Source organism: Hypanus sabinus, chromosome 2, assembly GCF_030144855.1.
Source record: "Hypanus sabinus isolate sHypSab1 chromosome 2, sHypSab1.hap1, whole genome shotgun sequence".
Taxonomy (NCBI): Eukaryota; Metazoa; Chordata; class Chondrichthyes; order Myliobatiformes; family Dasyatidae; genus Hypanus; species Hypanus sabinus.
The window spans coordinates 46,945,104-46,958,169 of NC_082707.1; the positions used below are offsets into that span (position 1 = coordinate 46,945,104).

The 13,066-nt window shown below is 42.3% G+C and overlaps 1 protein-coding gene and 1 long non-coding RNA gene across 2 annotated transcripts in view; one reads left to right on the forward strand and one right to left on the reverse strand.

Moving 5' to 3' along the window:
- Positions 1 to 2,229: 2,229 nt before the first annotated feature.
- Positions 2,230 to 4,173, reverse strand: her6 (hairy-related 6). The gene is made up of 4 exons (XM_059945555.1): positions 3,903 to 4,173; positions 3,709 to 3,804; positions 3,520 to 3,607; positions 2,230 to 3,152 (listed from the first exon to the last, which is right to left on the reverse strand). The coding sequence occupies exons 1-4, from the start codon at positions 4,008 to 4,010 to the stop codon at positions 2,497 to 2,499; spliced, it is 948 nt and encodes a 315-aa protein (XP_059801538.1). The 5' UTR covers positions 4,011 to 4,173; the 3' UTR covers positions 2,230 to 2,496.
- Positions 3,554 to 13,066, forward strand: part of LOC132378561 (uncharacterized) — a 65,674-nt gene continuing 56,161 nt past the window's right edge. The window contains exon 1 of the long non-coding RNA XR_009507107.1: positions 3,554 to 3,621. This is a non-coding gene — a long non-coding RNA (uncharacterized LOC132378561). The remainder of the gene's footprint in view (positions 3,622 to 13,066) is intronic.

Consider the following 13,066-nt stretch of genomic DNA (forward strand, 5'->3'; position numbering starts at 1 on the left):
TGTGTATGTGTGTGTGTGTGTGTGTGTGTGTGTATGTGTGTGTGTGTGTATGTGTGTGTGTGTATGTGTGTGTGTATGTGTGTGTGTATGTGTGTGTGTGTGTGTGTGTGTGTGTGTGTGTATGTGTGTGTGTGTGTGTGTGTGTATGTGTGTGTGTGTGTATGTGTGTGTGTGTGTGTGTGTGTGTGTGTGTGTGTGTATGTGTGTGTGTGTGTGTGTGTGTGTGTGTGTGTGAGAGAGAGAGAGAGAGAGAAGGGAATACTGTGGTGAGAGGGTGCATTCTGATAAAGATTTATCTAAGTTGGCTAAAATTCCTAAATTTAGTGCAAGTGGGAAAACATGTATTTGAATCAGTGAAATATTTATTATACTGCTGTTTGAAAATGAGAGAATAAAATTAAAAATTCCTTGAGAATTGCGATGGTGTACTGTCATGGTATTCCGATGGTTGCAGAACGTGCCAACCCTGAAACGCAGCTTGATGTCTGTGAGACACTGGCCTGACAGGCATTAGGACCAAGAAGCAATCTTTCCTTCACGAGGACTGACTCGTGTGTCAGAAACGCGCTCTCCAACATTCTCCAAGTGACTGGCAGCATGCCGACTGCAAAGGGTTCGCATCTTTCTCACGACCTTTTAGGTTTCTGATGTCATCTGGGAGCTATTCATTTCCTGCCAGAAGCTCTGCCTGCAAACCACCTTGGCCGCAGTGAAGCCCTGGGCTTGGTACGAGTTCAGCTAAATCATAAGCTGCTGTCCGACTACAATAAAACCAGAAATAGATTGCACCATATGGTAGCACTTAGCGCTAAGAGAGAGCAAGGCTACACTTCATATGTGCAAGAAGTGTGGGAAAAGTTAATTGGTTTTAATAACAACTTCCAACCAAAGTGTGTTGTCCAATTTAACCATATAATTGCAACATCGACCAAGCTGGTGAAAAGTGGGAGTCTAATATTCCTGCGAATGGAAATATTCTGTGTGTGTCTGGTGTAATTTTCAGATTCACAAGAGTCTATATTAATTTTTATTCCAGAACTGTCCTAATTATGCTTTTGATTCTAAAATCACCCATGAAACAATCTTGATATAAGGACTGTTTATGGGGAGAGGGCTTTGGGGAACTCAGCGTTGTCGAGCTCTTCAGCAAGAGGAACCATCGTGGACTGCATGTGCAATTAATTGCTCATAAATTTGTAAAAATGTCACCCAAAACCCTGCTTTTAGCATATTCTTGTGTGCCTTGTGTATAATCATACCTGGATTTGTTTGACTTAAATCTGGTTTGTGTGTTGTTATCAGATGTTTTGTCATTTTAATCTGGGCTTTCTGTAACAAGATTCCATATCATAAAGTTACAACAAATGGAACAGTTAACACGATGGAATGTACTTGTCTGGAAAATAGTCGATCCTTCTCTGATCGACTACACTTTGTCCACCTGAATTAAGTTTGGCACTTTTACCACAATAGTGAGATTTAATTCTTTCCGGAATAACACGATTAAGCACCGAGTTGATTTGCCCGCGAACTTTATATATATTGCATTGTTGTGTAACCCACAAGAGTACTGTAATAAGCACTTGGGAGATTAGCCTGCTTTTTGTAATCTTTACTCAAATCAAACTGGAGTACTTTTTTTTTAACTGCGAGTTTCAATCCACTACGAATCCTAGAATGTTTCCTTCGCATTTTTTCCCTCTTTGTCTCGTTTCTTCTTGCTCCCACCACCTGGGTATGCGATTAACCACCTGCGTTGGCAGACAAAATACAACAAGTTTTGTGGTAGGTACTGAACAAATTCCCTACAGGATCCGTGACTGTTTAAAGCTGCCTATTCGGGCTGATGCTTGTAAGAGGTGAAACCTGATACAGAGAGCAGGTTTACTGACATCTGATCGGAGAGTTTACACACAAAGCTCGTGCATAATTAGGGGCTCCTTTTCCCATTCCTCCACAATAAGTCCAATCTCCCGCCAAATTTTAAACGCAGGGAGGTGTTTGATGTTTAAAAGATGAGAAAACTTTTAAATTTGTTAAATGTTGCTTATGTTTTGGGAGCCAAACGATGGCAGGATTATCACATTACACCAAATACCAAAGATTGCTGAAGTTACAAAACATTTATCTCGACCCTCCGTGTCCCCATTAATTACACAAAGTGCTACTTTCCCTCTTGACATACCCCCCGCACCTGCGTTCTGCTGATAGAAAGGCAAAAACACAGAATAAATGTTAGTTTTCTTTTTATTTCAAATATAAATCTTCCTGGAAGGAACCTTTAAGAGCATTCAATTTATCTTTGGCATTTCAACAGATCATAGAAAAATGAACATCTTGCTAAGACAAACGCAACCTGATATTAACATTCGAAATATGTACAGATATAGTGCATAATTTTGACATGACTGTACAAAACTATAAGAAAGTTAACTTTAAAGAGCAAGTCTTTATTTCGGAAGTTTCCAGTCACTGAAAGCAGAGGAGGCGGCCCTGTTACCAGGGTCTCCAGACGGAATTTAAGGAATCTGATGGTACACCCACGCTAACTGGGCTGACAGCAGTAGTGGCTGCCGACAGCGGAAGCGGGAATCCGGACGCAGGGGCAATGCCAGACGGCTGAACGGGAGACCTGTTGGCCGGGGAAACAGAGGAGGGCAATGCCGTTCCGTTCGCATTGGCGTACAACGGGATGATAGGTCCTGCCGTTAGCTGTCCGCTCGGTCCAAACGCCGTGTTGGGAATGAGGAATGCAAACTGGCCGTCTGATGCTGGCACGAGCTGAAACCCGCCGTAGACTTTAGTCGGAGCGGCGACCGCCGCTGCAGGCATTGCGTCAGCCGCACCCAGCTTACAAGGCATGTTGACTCCATTCAGGGGTCCCCCGCTGCCAACTGACCCAGACAGCTGGACGTGAAGGGGCTGCCCAAAAGCAGCGTGAGATCCGCCGGTCACAGCTGGGCTGGGGGGCGGCTGGGAGTAGTTCATGGCGTTGATCTGAGACATGCAGTTTGCCAAGTGACTCAGGAGTCTGGTTCGGACTTCTGTGTTAACCCCTTCGCAGGTGGATAAGAAACGGGTCACTTCGTTCATACATTCGCTGAAGCCGGCTCTGTATTTGCCCAGAACTGTTGGATCTGTACTCAAAGCAGCTAAACAGCAAAAGAAAAGAATAAAAAATAAACCATTCTGTTCGATGTCACGTTTATAACAACCATTGATAACGAGAGCTTGATGAGCCTTCCGTCTTTCCAAACGCTATTCAGTCATGCAACTATCTCAGCGGCTGGGACTATTTGGCTTTACCTGCCTGTCACAGTTGATAAGTAAACGTTTCGAAATTTATTTTAAACTAAGCCATGCAATTTTCGTGAGTTCAAGTCGGCAAGTGAGAATCTATAAATAAACAGACCGTGGGAAACCCTAGCTTTCGCCAAGTCTGTAAAATATTACCGAGAATTTCCAGGCCCTCAGAGAGAAGAAGGGAATACAGAAGTAAATCATGGTTTGAACACTCACCAGTCATTTGCGCTCGCTGGAGATTTCGGAGATGCTTCACTGTCATTTCGAGGATATCAGCTTTTTCCAACTTTGAATGTCTCGAACTCTAAAATATTGATGGTGAGTGAATATCAATACAAGGCGGTGATGCACAGATTATGAACTAATTCACTGCTTCTGACGCCGCGCAAAGACGGCGGTACTTACATCTTTTTTCAGCGCATCCAGAATCAGCGTCTTAAGTTGGCTTAAACTTTCGTTTATTCTAGCCCGGCGTCTCTTTTCCATAATTGGTTTGGATGACTGGAAAGAGAATAATCTTTCATTAAGTAACAGGATCATAACTGCGTATTATATGTAAAATCTGATTTCCACGAAACTAGATACAACTCTGAATTTACCTTCCGATTTTCAGAAGCAGTTTTTGGCTTATCTGGTGTAGCGTTTATATTGGCTGGGGTTGCAGGCACGGGGGACGAAGTCGATTTCTCCATTATATCTGCGGGCATTTTCTTGTACAAGTTCCTAGCAGACTGACTAAAATGAATCCTTGTCTTCTTTCCACTTCTTGTGGTCTACGAATTCAGTTCCAACAGCCGGGGAACTTTATTTTATTTTTGGACAGATAAAGTACTTTGGTTGTGTTATCAGTGATGTGAACTCCGATCGCCACTGTGTACAGATCAGCTCTGGCCTCCCGTATTTATATCTGGGATTGCACGCGAACGGCTCGTGTGAAACTTCTCAAAGTTTCTTTCCCACACTAACTTGTGACCAATCAGAGCGCGGCACACACGAGCCCGTCCCCGGGGCGCGACGCTTCTGCTCGTGGTGGACGGCGCGCCACGATTGGTTGCAACGCGTCGAGGCGAGCGGCCAATAAACGTGTTGCAATCGGCCGGGCGAGCTGTCCGTCAAAGTGGAAAAGGGATCTGCCAGCTGGAGGCGCTTTGACGTCTGTCGGCATGCGAGCTCCATTATCAGGTGGGAGCACGTGCCAGGCGCTTTATTGCTGGAAGGGGGAAGGGAGGGCAGCAGCAAGATGTGCAAAAGCCTGGGAAAACCACTCCTCCCCGCGACCGCGAGAAGGTTTATTGTAAATATTTAGCGGCTTCCTTGCCTGGGGGAGCCTGGGGGCTGTATGCGCGACGAGGAAGGCGAAGGATGCAATACCAGCAGCTGTAGGAGGATGGCTCTCGCCGGCTGTAATCTTGCGGGAGTGTTGAAATAATCAGCGGGATGGGGGAAGGAGGAGGTTGCTTTCCGCTGTTCGTGCTGCCGGAGACCCCCTCGACGCGTGGCAAGCAACCAGCAGGGGCACAGTGCACCAGAAGCTGGGATCAGACGGTGCACTCGGTCAGCAAGCTTCCAGCTACCGTGCGAGCAGAGGCAATGCGCTCAGCGCGGGGCAAGCGTTCAGTCAGGCCAAGGCTTAGTTCCCAACACACAGCCGGCCGACACGCAGTCGATACCACTGAAGGGTGGTGGTGATGGGGGGTGTTAACCCACTGACAAAAGTCTGTTATTCATTGCATCAGTTATATTAGCGCGGCTAGAATGCAGGGTTTGATTTCTTGGCTACAGATTAATTTTTGCATCTGCGCAAATTCTAATGGTGTGTTTTGACTACCAGTCTGTGGCTGCAGGTTGAAGGCTGTTGCAGTTCGGATGATGTCCGTAGCAGTTTCCGTACAGTTGCCAATTCCAGACTCAGTTGGTTGTTCTCATAATGATGCATTCAGATTTGGCAAATGCACTCCCTGCTATACACTCGAATTAAAGTAGGACTGGATGAAATCAAACTAATCGATCAATATAAATATTGTTGAAGTTTCGATGTTACTGGCATAAAATACAAGTAAATATCAATATTTTGATAAAAATAAAACGTGAAATACAAATTGAAGACTCGTATAATTGTATATGTCGAATATTGACCAATGTAATAATATCTCTTACATATTACAAATAAGGGAAAAGCTGCAGATGCCAGCATTTTGTGTGTCTCTTATTTATTAAACGGCTTTAGCATTTTGTTCAGCGCGGTATATGAATTACTTCAAGCTTACAGAGTTTGAGATTTAAAATTAAACCGCCCTCCTGCGATTTCCCCTTTTAAACCATGAGCAGTGTTCTCCTGGGCATATTTAAAAGCTGGTGCGTAAACCTGATTTGTGACGGTTAATGATGAAACGTGCGCATCTTTTCATAAACTGTCAACAAAGCAAAGGCAACTGATCAGAACGATTCATTAAAATAGGACGAAAAAACAGCCTCTACCTCATTGGTCAAATTTTCAATGGTTTGAAGCGGAAACGCGGTCGTATACGGTGAATAACATCCATTAATTTAGTTATGACAGTCACGTTTAATAAAGGCCGAACGATTTTATTCCTAGCTTCCACACAGTTTTTAACGCGAGGTTCTTTTTTCTTATAAGTGATTTCCAGAAATATGTATTTTGTTTTAGATATCAACTATTGCATAAAGAGCAGGCCGCCAATTTAAGATACTGTATATTGCAAACTTGAATTTTATGTTATTGCAATTCCACTGAAAAATATTCAGTATATGATTCTCCAAGATAATAATATTTAGAAGTGTTACAAATTCAACATATTTCTCAAATACTCTCAGATTCCGGAAGCATTTCACATATATATAAATCGGACATAAATCAGCAATGTTTTGTATACTGCAATGAAAGACGCTGATTACCGTGTCCGAAATGTAACTTGCTAACATTACTATAATGTATTTTATATCATAACGGATTATCTTCTGACCCCTTCCTTTGTAAGGCCAGCCCATCACCACATTAAAAGAATCTGCCGCCCGTGTGCTGCAGTCACACAGTAAAGTGTTCAGTCAGTTTGCTGGAGTCGTTCCTATTTTGTGCAAGTTTACGGTGGTGCCAGGTACTATGATTTGTGGTCTTGGCGTATACCATCCAACATAGTTTCGGTTAGATAGGTTTTATGTTTCGCCTTGAAGTAACAAGACCGGGGTACTTTGTAGGAGGATTTTGTTGAATAGTTCTAACTTGTTATCGTATGAAGAGAGACGGTTCTCACTGGGATTTCGTGGGCTGGTAGATTGTTTTGCCTCCGGTTCTGAAGCTGTTTTGCTAACGCCTCACTGATTTTCTCACACTCGGGACCTATAGAACGCCAGCAAAGAGCGTCCCTCCCTGCCAAAGGCGCTACAGGCTCTTTTGAAATCCAGAATACATAGTTTCGCGATACCTGTTTGCACCTGGCCAGCACTAATCTCATACATCACGTCATCTGGCCCCTTCAAGAACCGTGAGAAAAGTAAAGTTAGAATATAAAAAAGGTGTTCCAAGATGTTTACATTTCATCTGTGTGCAAATCAATTGACTGAACACGTGTGCATCAATATCAAACACCGATAGGGCTTGCTGATAAAACGTTGAGAGAATTATACGATTACAAAACGTACAGTTTAAACAGGATATGAATTCTGTATCCAGAATAGTATCAAAATATGTTGTTAATAAAAGGGTGTTTAATGATTTGTTATTAATTGTAAAAGGGATGTTAACAAGCTTTGACACTTTGTGAAACAATTCCACCCACCTGAGCCGTTTTGCCTAAGCAGGATCTGAGATTCCAGAGACATATTGATAATTTTCAGGTTGCTCCAATGGTCTTTTGCTTGTAACACTTCTTGTAGGAACCAAGGGGAGATGTATAAATCGCGTGGAATGTTCCGTCACACGACCTACACACGACAGAGGAGTGACTCCCGAGAGGAGCAAACTTCCTTGAAACATTGGGTGAATTTAATGTCCCGCCAAGAGGGTGTGTTTGGAGCGGGATGATAAGATTAATAGAGAAAAAACAAAAAGAAATTAATCCTGGATAAAGACTAAATAACAATACAATTTAGAAAGTATAGTAAATTAATAAAATATATTGGTAGATTATTTTAAATAAAGACTGAAACTGCTTGAAAAGACCAGAGCATCGATTTGCAGCGCGCACTTCTAATGCGGTATTGCCTGTTACTGTAAAAGCCTAACTAACGTCCTCGGTTCATCAACTTCCCAGGAGTCTGCGTTACGATTTCATCTGATCTGTGATTCTTCCGTTGACCCGATTTACTGACCTAACTGCACAGTTGTTACGATGGCAGCGCGTCTGAAATCGCCATTACTTGTTACATTGTGCCATCAGTATTTATTATTTATTATCATTATTTGTTATAGGGGCAACCAATGCTTAAACTTCCGGTCAAAATTTGTTATATTGTGAAATCAGGTTCCTAACGCTATCGTTATTTGCTATGTTTGAAAATCACTGCTTATACTGGCATTCACTTTTATGTTAAGAATATTGCTGACATTGTTACATAATCAGTGCACCCACTTAAATGTTATTGCGTTACATTTTGCAATTAATACTGGCATTTACCAGCATTATTTGCCATTCTGTGAAAACTGCCTAAACGTATTTCATCGTTTGCTGTTATTGTGAAATAAATGTATAATGTTTATGTTATTATGTTTTGAAACTGACAGCCGATTATTTACAGTTTTCTAAAAACAGTGTATCTGCTTGACATTTTCGGTATTACCAATTGGTTCTGACGCCGGCTTTAGTCGTGGTGCCAGAAAATGAGAGGACTGCTCGGACCAGAAACCATGGCCCACCGGGATTTTACTTTAGTGATGGGGGAATGATCGGAAACTATTCTCAGGGACAAGACGAAGTGGAGTTATGGAGCGGTTACACCTGATGAACTTGATGGATTTTTTTTTGAGGCAGCATCCAGGAGAATTGATAAAAAGCAGTATATTTTACACAGAGCAACACACACAAAATGTTGGAGGAATTCAGCAGGTCAGGCAGCATCTGTGGAAATGTTTTGGACGAGGCCCTTCACCAGAACTCAAGCCTCTGTCAAATTCTTACCGGCACACCAGTCAAAGGAGTAAACGCACATGGAACCCAGGGGAGAGTGGCAAATCGGGTCCATGGTTATCATTGTGGCAGGAAGCAAGAAGAACTCGCTGACTTGGGGATTTTACAAGTCGGGTTCTATAGGCCCTGGTCATTTGTTTCACGTGATCAGTACTGAGTTAAAGCTAAAATAAGGGAATATGGTAAGCACGTTTGCAGATACAAACGTCAGTCACATAGTTGACAGTAAGAAGGAAAGATTTAGACTGCCGGAAGATATAGATAGCCTTGTTAGCTGGACAGAAGAATGGAAAATGGAATTCAATCCGGAGAAATGTAAGGAAATACGCTTGGGAATATGTAACAGGGCAAAAGGACATGCAACAAGGGGAAGATATTGTTTGGTGTGGAAAAGCGGGAGGGCATGAGAGTGCATAGTCAGATATCCTTGTTTCGTTGCCTTAAAAAGTCGGATGAGATGGTTGTCCTTATTAGTACAGACGCCGGATACAGAACTGGATGCATTACAGGGAAGTCTCGATCGCAAACGGCGGAGATAGAGAATATTTAGGAAGAGTGAAAATTAGTAGATACCAGGAAAGATTAGTTGTTGGGAATACGTCCTTGTGAACAGATGCGGTTTATGAGGGACTGTCAAATACGAGAGAGCTCACACTGAAAAGCCACTGCCGGAGGAACTGCATAGGTAAGATTAAATTGGTCTACCACAGAGACACTATCGGCTGAATGGACTGTAAGATTAGCATTAAGAAATTATTTTTCATAAACGTCCGTTCCATGTGAATTCAGCTAGGCGTGTGCTTTATGACATGACTTGGACATGACGTGTCCAAGCGTGAAACTTAACTTTGTAAGTGTAAAGCGAATTCTTTTAACCTAGAGACGAATTTAGCTGGAGTGAATACTTTGACCGACTTTGAATGTTTTGATGCGACGTGTCTATCTTTGCAACGAGTCGGTGGCCTGCCCTCTTTAATGATTCAACTACATCAAATGGAATCTGAAACGTCGTTGTCATCGGCATTTTCAAATGCCTGTCATGCAACGGAATGTCAAGGCAGGTGTTGTAAAATTGATCCCATCAGAGCTCTATAGTCATCTCAGTTTGTTTCTACCCCTTTCCCGCGTTGTTATCTTTATTGTGCCCTGTTAGCTTGATCCGGCAGAGTAAGAATGTGATTACGAGCAATTGCAAGCGCTAAAGTACGTGGGAATGTTGGAGATAATAAAATTCGGTAACAGGTCCCAGTCAATCATTGACACACCAGTTATTTCACAGATCAACAAAGATTGAGGTAATCGAAGTCTCAATCATTTTGTTAACGTACTCCACATACTAAAAATGCATTGATTTGAACTATTGCTCTTTAAGTGATTATCTTTCCAGAGATTAGAACAAAATATCTTCCGTTGCACACTACCGGACCCATTCCTTTCTGCCCAAAGAATATAACAATCTGTGTTGCGTTCAGCACTCGTAAAGGCATCGTTTTACATAGGATTTGATTTTCCAAATGGGACAACCAGCCTCGCTCCATGGTTTTCCCCGAAACGGAATACTCCAGTTGGAATTTCAGATGTGTGGATTTTTATTAGGTTGCCAATCTAAATTGTTTAGTACTGTTGAATAACTTTAACGATTCTATCCGTTGTTTTACTACATGGCTCATGGTGCATTATAAATGTGACAACCGAAAAAGATTCACAATAAATAAAGATAAGAAAGAAATCAAGAGAGAGCAGGAATGAAATGTGGAGCAAATAGGCTGGGGCCCTCTGCGGCATTCTCCCTTTAGTAATTAGAATCCAAAGTATTTCCGGGTTCATGTCAAAGTAAATAGCTACCAAATAGCTTCAATACAGCAGTTAAGGTGCAAGTTATGACAGCGCAATTGTAAAATTAAACAAATCAAGCTTTACTTATCAGACTTAAAAATGCATAATATCCAAATGTTACAGTGTTTCGATGAACTATCTCTAAGATATGGATGGACAACACGCTTCATTTTCTAAATCTTACAGTTAGTTTGTAGTTCAAATTTATCAACTTGCAATCATCACCGTTTATTTGATCTCTCTGCATTATAGCGACTTGGATGACGTAAACTTCTAGGTGAACAAAAGTGTTAGTTTAAAGAAAGCTATCAGTTTATTTTCCTAGCAAACACGAGGAAATCTGCAGATGCTGGAAATTCAAACAACACACACAAAATGCTGGTGGAACACAGCAGGCCAGGCAGCATCTATAGGGAGATGTGCTGTCAACATTTCGGGCCGAGACGTCCTCAGTCCTGACGAAGGGTCTCGGCCCGAAATATCGACAGCGCTTCTCCCTATAGATGCTGCCTGGTCTGCTGTGTTCCATCAGCATTTTGAATTTATTTTCCTTATTGTTTGAGTATAGAACTGAAATTGACCGTTGTTCAGACATGGAGATCTGTGTGTTTGCTGAAAACAATGCAAACTTGATTTCGGGTTGAGCGTTTTTTAATTTGTTAGTAAAGGAAGATAAAATGATTTTAAGGACATTATACATAAGACTAGTTATGGGGCATTCAACAATGTCCTGACTGTTCTTCCACCTTTATTTTTGTGTCATATTCCCTAATTCCTTTAATATCAAGAAATCTGTAAGTCTCTGATTTGAATGCAACAATGATATTTATCTCCAAAGTCCTTGAGCATACCAATAAGGACAAAGATCCAGCAGCCTCAGAGTGAAGAAATTACTTTTTGTTTCAGTTGTAAATTTCTGAGACTACAACTGCTATTCCTAAATTCCCCAGGCAGAAAAAAAGCATGCTCTACCTATATAACCACTTGAGCTATCTAAGATTTATTCTAAAATTTGGAGAATGGAAGCCTGGTCTTCTTAATATTTCCTTTTATGATGGGCTCTGTAAATCAAAGGCTACACTGAAACTTAAAAACTTGTTGAATTTTTAACATGAACACAAGAGATTTGGCAGATGATAGAAATTCAGCCACACAGAATTCAGCCAAATTCTGGAGGAACTCAGCAATAAAATTCATGGTGAATTTTCCCAACACTTTCTGCCTTTGCCAAGAGCTGGCTTTTGAGATTTGAAAAGTAGTTTCACACTTACTAGGACATTTCTATTAACTTTATCATTAGAGAAATTGGGTCTTAATCTCTCTTCTGGCTTTTTATCACCTGCTTGTAATACTTCATCCCTCTTTCTACCTCTGTTATTTGTACCAATGTGAATCATAATTTCTGATTCTTTATCCTTTCATTCATGAGATTCTGCAGCAGTTCAATGATATTCTTAACCCTGGCATTAGGGTGCCAACAAACCTAGAGCCACATCCACAGCCAAAAAAATGCCTCTTGGTCTTCAATATGCCTCTTGGTCTTCTTCCTCCTCTCTCATACTGCTGGACCTTTTCTAGTGCTGCACTTCAAACTCTGACTGCATTCCTCCAAATAATGTAAAAGCAAAACCTCTCTGTGATTGATGTTGCTGCATGAATGGAGTCACCGGAGGAAAGTACTGGTAGATATGAAGCAGCCTCTTTATTTAATGGAACAAGATACAGCAGGCATCATATTGGGAGCTTTTCAGTGGAGAAGGTCCGCTTGGCCCAGCCCTAATCAAAGAAAAATTCAGGGTAATTCAAAGAAATCTATATTTACAGTACTTCCTTTGAACTACAAACCCCTTTCATAACTCCCTCCTTTGCACCCATACTACAGACATCCAAATACACACAGATAATGAATTTAAGTCAGCATTCTCTAACCATTGTTCAGTTCCATTTTAGATCTTACCTTCAATGTATATTCAGTTCTGAAGGTTGCTTACTGAAGTCAATATTTGCTCTATGTCCTAACCCCAGCAATTGAGATAGACAGAGCAGAGTCTTACATACACTTCTGTCTGCAGATTCTTAACTTGTGACCAAGCCACTCCCCACGCATACTACCCTCAAAGTCCTCAGCTTTGTGGGTGAACCACAGTAAGTTTCGGCAGCTAAAGGAGTTCCAAAATCCAGAGTTCTTGTAGTGGTTCAGTTCGAAGTCCGTGGTCCAGTCCACAGACTCCGGACTCCAGGTTTTCTGGCGGTCCCATGCTGCAGTTGGACTTAACTAGAAACACCTGAGGCTCATATTGGAACTGGGAATATAAGTGACCCAGGTATTGAGTGTGGTTGGTGGTTGTCTGGTCAAGATACTCATGGTACAGGGGGCTGGTGGAAGGCTGCCATCCTTGGGGCTGTGTTGGAGAACCACGGCTTCTGGGAGCCTTGCTGGTAGTAGTTGGTGGTCATTGTGATATGGATTCAGCTGTTTCCTGGGCCAGCTGGGGGGCCGTCAGCCACTCCGAGCTAGGTAGGGATCCGGTTGCTTCCGTAGCCAACCAGGGCTGCCGTCCATAGCGGCTACTCGGAGCTACCGCAATGCAGAGGTGGAACTGTCTGTTGTTCCTTGGTGTTTGTCTCTTCCTGTCCTGGCTGTTCTGCTGTTGCCCTGTGGGGGAATCTGTCTTGTCCTTGCCTCTGTGGGGTAAGTCAGGCTGTTCTGCTGTTACCCTGTGGGGGGAATCTGTCTTGTCTTTGCCTCCATCTGGTAGGTCAGGCCATTCTGCTGTTACTTG

Excerpts from the sequence above, each read along its gene's own strand:
- her6 (XM_059945555.1), bottom strand. The coding sequence starts at position 4,010 with ATGCCCGCAGATATAATGGAGAAATCGACTTCGTCCCCCGTGCCTGCA. Across the intron at positions 3,805-3,902 it reads CTGCTTCTGAAAATCGGAAG|TCATCCAAACCAATTATGGA; the intron begins GTAAATTCAGAG and ends TTCTCTTTCCAG. Across the intron at positions 3,608-3,708 it reads TGGATGCGCTGAAAAAAGAT|AGTTCGAGACATTCAAAGTT; the intron begins GTAAGTACCGCC and ends TCAATATTTTAG.